The following is a 2,500-nucleotide window of genomic DNA, read 5'->3' as shown; positions in this document are numbered from 1 at the left end:
GCACCAATTTAGACCGGAGAGAGCAGTCTGAGCCTGGACTTGATTCCACTTTGCTGTGTTGGGGACGCAAGCTAGGACTTATCTTGGTCTACGCTGAGGGTGCAAGGGGTTGGTGCCTTTTGACTTAGCCAGAGAGGATTAAACAGGTAGAGTTGCTTCATAAGGAGTTCCTTAGTCCAGTGTTTCCCAACCTTTTTTGTCTCGTGTACCCCCTAAACCTCTTAGTTGTGCCATGAGTACCCCCTAATTCATGTTTTATATCGCTTTCTCTGTCCTGATGTGACTGCTCCACACATTTGTTATAATAATAACATCTTTCCAAGTACCCCCTGCAGTGTGCTCGCGTCCCCCTTGTGGTACACGTACCCCTGGCTGGGAAACACTGCCTTAGTCTACCATATTGACACTGTTTGATTGTGGGCTTAAGGCTATATTGATGGTGGAAGGGCTGAGGCCTTTGGACAATGGCAGCCATATCCCTTTAGGGAGACTAGGAGAATGAATGTGGTCTAATAGGAAAATTACGCCAATAACGACCTATCTTGGTCTACCATATTGAAAGTGTTTGACTGTGGGTCTCTGGTGCAAGGGTTGGTGCATTTGCACTGGGCTTCAGTCTACGTTGATGGTGCACGGGTTGGTGCCTTTCGACTGGGCCTCCCGATACGTCTCTAGGAAGTGTCGGTAGCGCACAGAACACCCGAGCCACACCTCGCCCAATCGCAGCGACCCCGTCAACAGGAAGTCGCCGCGGACCTTGGGGCTGGCGTCCAATAGCCTCTTGTGGCAGTGGGGCGGGGCCAGGACGTGGCCAACCCCACCCCTCCAATCGCCGGTGGTCTTCTGGCGGTAGACGCGGGACAGGGAGACGTCCAGCCAATCGCGTTTCATCATGTTGGACTTCCCCGGCAAATCCCTGACGATCTTCATGGTCCTGGACTCCTGCTTCTCCTGATGCCTGGGGGAGGAGATACTGCCACGGCCGGCTGGAGGGAGGGAGAGAGAGAGAGAGAGGTGGGGGAGAGGGGGGAGAGAGAGATGTATATATTTTAAATGTAGGCCTATATTTATTTACAGAAGGATTTATACAATCACTGTATAGCAAGAGAGAGAGAGGGGGAGAGATAGAGAGAGAGAGAGAGAGAGAGAGAGAGAGAGAGAGAGAGAGAGAGAGAGAGAGAGAGAGAGAGAGAGAGAGAGAGAGAGAGAGAGAGAGGCTGAGAGAGATGAAGATGAAGGGAGGGAAAGAGAAACAGGCAGAAAAGAGGAGGGAAACAGAAAGAGAAGGAGAGAGAGACGGAAATGGTGTGGGAGAGAGAGAGTGTGTGAGCGATATTTTAAAATTCTATTTATTTACAATAGGATTTGATAGAGGGAGAGAGAGAGAGCGAGAGGTGAAGGGAGGGGAAAAGAGAAACGGGCGGAAAAGAGGGGGAAAACAGAGAGAGACAAGGACAGACAGTGGTGGGGGGGTTGAGACAGGGTGTGGGAGAGAGAGTGTGTGAGGAGACGAAGGATGGAGAGAGAGTGAGAGAGAATGGGAGAGAGAGAGTGGGGGATATAGAGACCATGTGATGAAGAGAGAATGCAAGGGAAGGGGTTAGAGAGAGAGAGAGAAGGAAAGGAGGGAGAAATAGAGAGCTGAGAGAGAGAGAGAGAGATAGAACATCAACACAAGACTGCACTCTGGAATAACATAGAACAGTGGCGATTGAGAGGAAAGGATAAGCTAAGAGCCTTTACTTGTGAATTACTGTTTACTTTTATTATAGTGGATTTGAAGAGTTTCCTTGCAAAATGAATGATCCATTTTGGAACACTTTGGCAAATTGTTCTTGTTCTTGTATTTTCTTGGGCCATTGTATTGCATTGCAAAATGCATTTTATATCGATTTAAAAAGTATGTTCTCAAAATATTTGAATGGCAAGGATCCACACATACTAGATGACTTCTGTGATGACATGGAGGACTTCTGTGCAGTCATTTCCAATAATAAAATGCAAAAGTCAAAAATGGTGGATACAGCGTTTTGCAACGAAACTCTTCATTGTTAGATGGGTAATCTAACTTTTGCTTGAGTATAGGATTTTAACAAAGTAGATACTTAATTTAAACTTAATTTTGACTTTAGATCATTTTCTATACTTCCGGACTAAAGACAAAAGAGAGCGGAGAGGGGAGGGGAAACGAGAACAGATAGAAGAAAGGATGAGAAGAGAAAGAACAACCGAAAATAACAAATAATAAGAAAGGGAAAAGAAGGGACAGGAAAAGATGAGACAATAAAAGTAATAGAAGATGATTGATGAGAAGAGTAGCCAAGACAGCAATGGATGAGACAGAAGAAAGGGGAATGAAAGAGAAAAGATAAAGAAAATAACAGAGAAAAGAAGAGACCAGACAGAAGGGGGAAAGAAAGTCTGGAGAAGAGAAAACAAAGAGAAGTGAATAGAAGAGTGAAGAGGAGATGAGAAGAGAAGGGGAAAAGTAAACCAAGTT

General features: G+C 45.7%; 1 protein-coding gene across 1 annotated transcript in view; it reads right to left on the bottom strand.

Annotated features, from left to right (window-relative positions):
• Window positions 1–391: 391 nt before the first annotated feature.
• Window positions 392–2,500, bottom strand: part of LOC134453879 (meteorin-like protein) — a 17,011-nt gene continuing 14,902 nt past the window's right edge. The window contains exon 5 of the mRNA XM_063204630.1: window positions 392–986. Coding sequence (XP_063060700.1) covers window positions 613–986 — 374 coding nt within the window. The 3' untranslated portion in view covers window positions 392–612. The remainder of the gene's footprint in view (window positions 987–2,500) is intronic.

Source organism: Engraulis encrasicolus, chromosome 1 (genome assembly GCF_034702125.1).
Source record: "Engraulis encrasicolus isolate BLACKSEA-1 chromosome 1, IST_EnEncr_1.0, whole genome shotgun sequence".
Lineage (NCBI taxonomy): Eukaryota > Metazoa > Chordata > Actinopteri > Clupeiformes > Engraulidae > Engraulis > Engraulis encrasicolus.
This window is presented reverse-complemented; position numbering and strand designations above follow the sequence as displayed.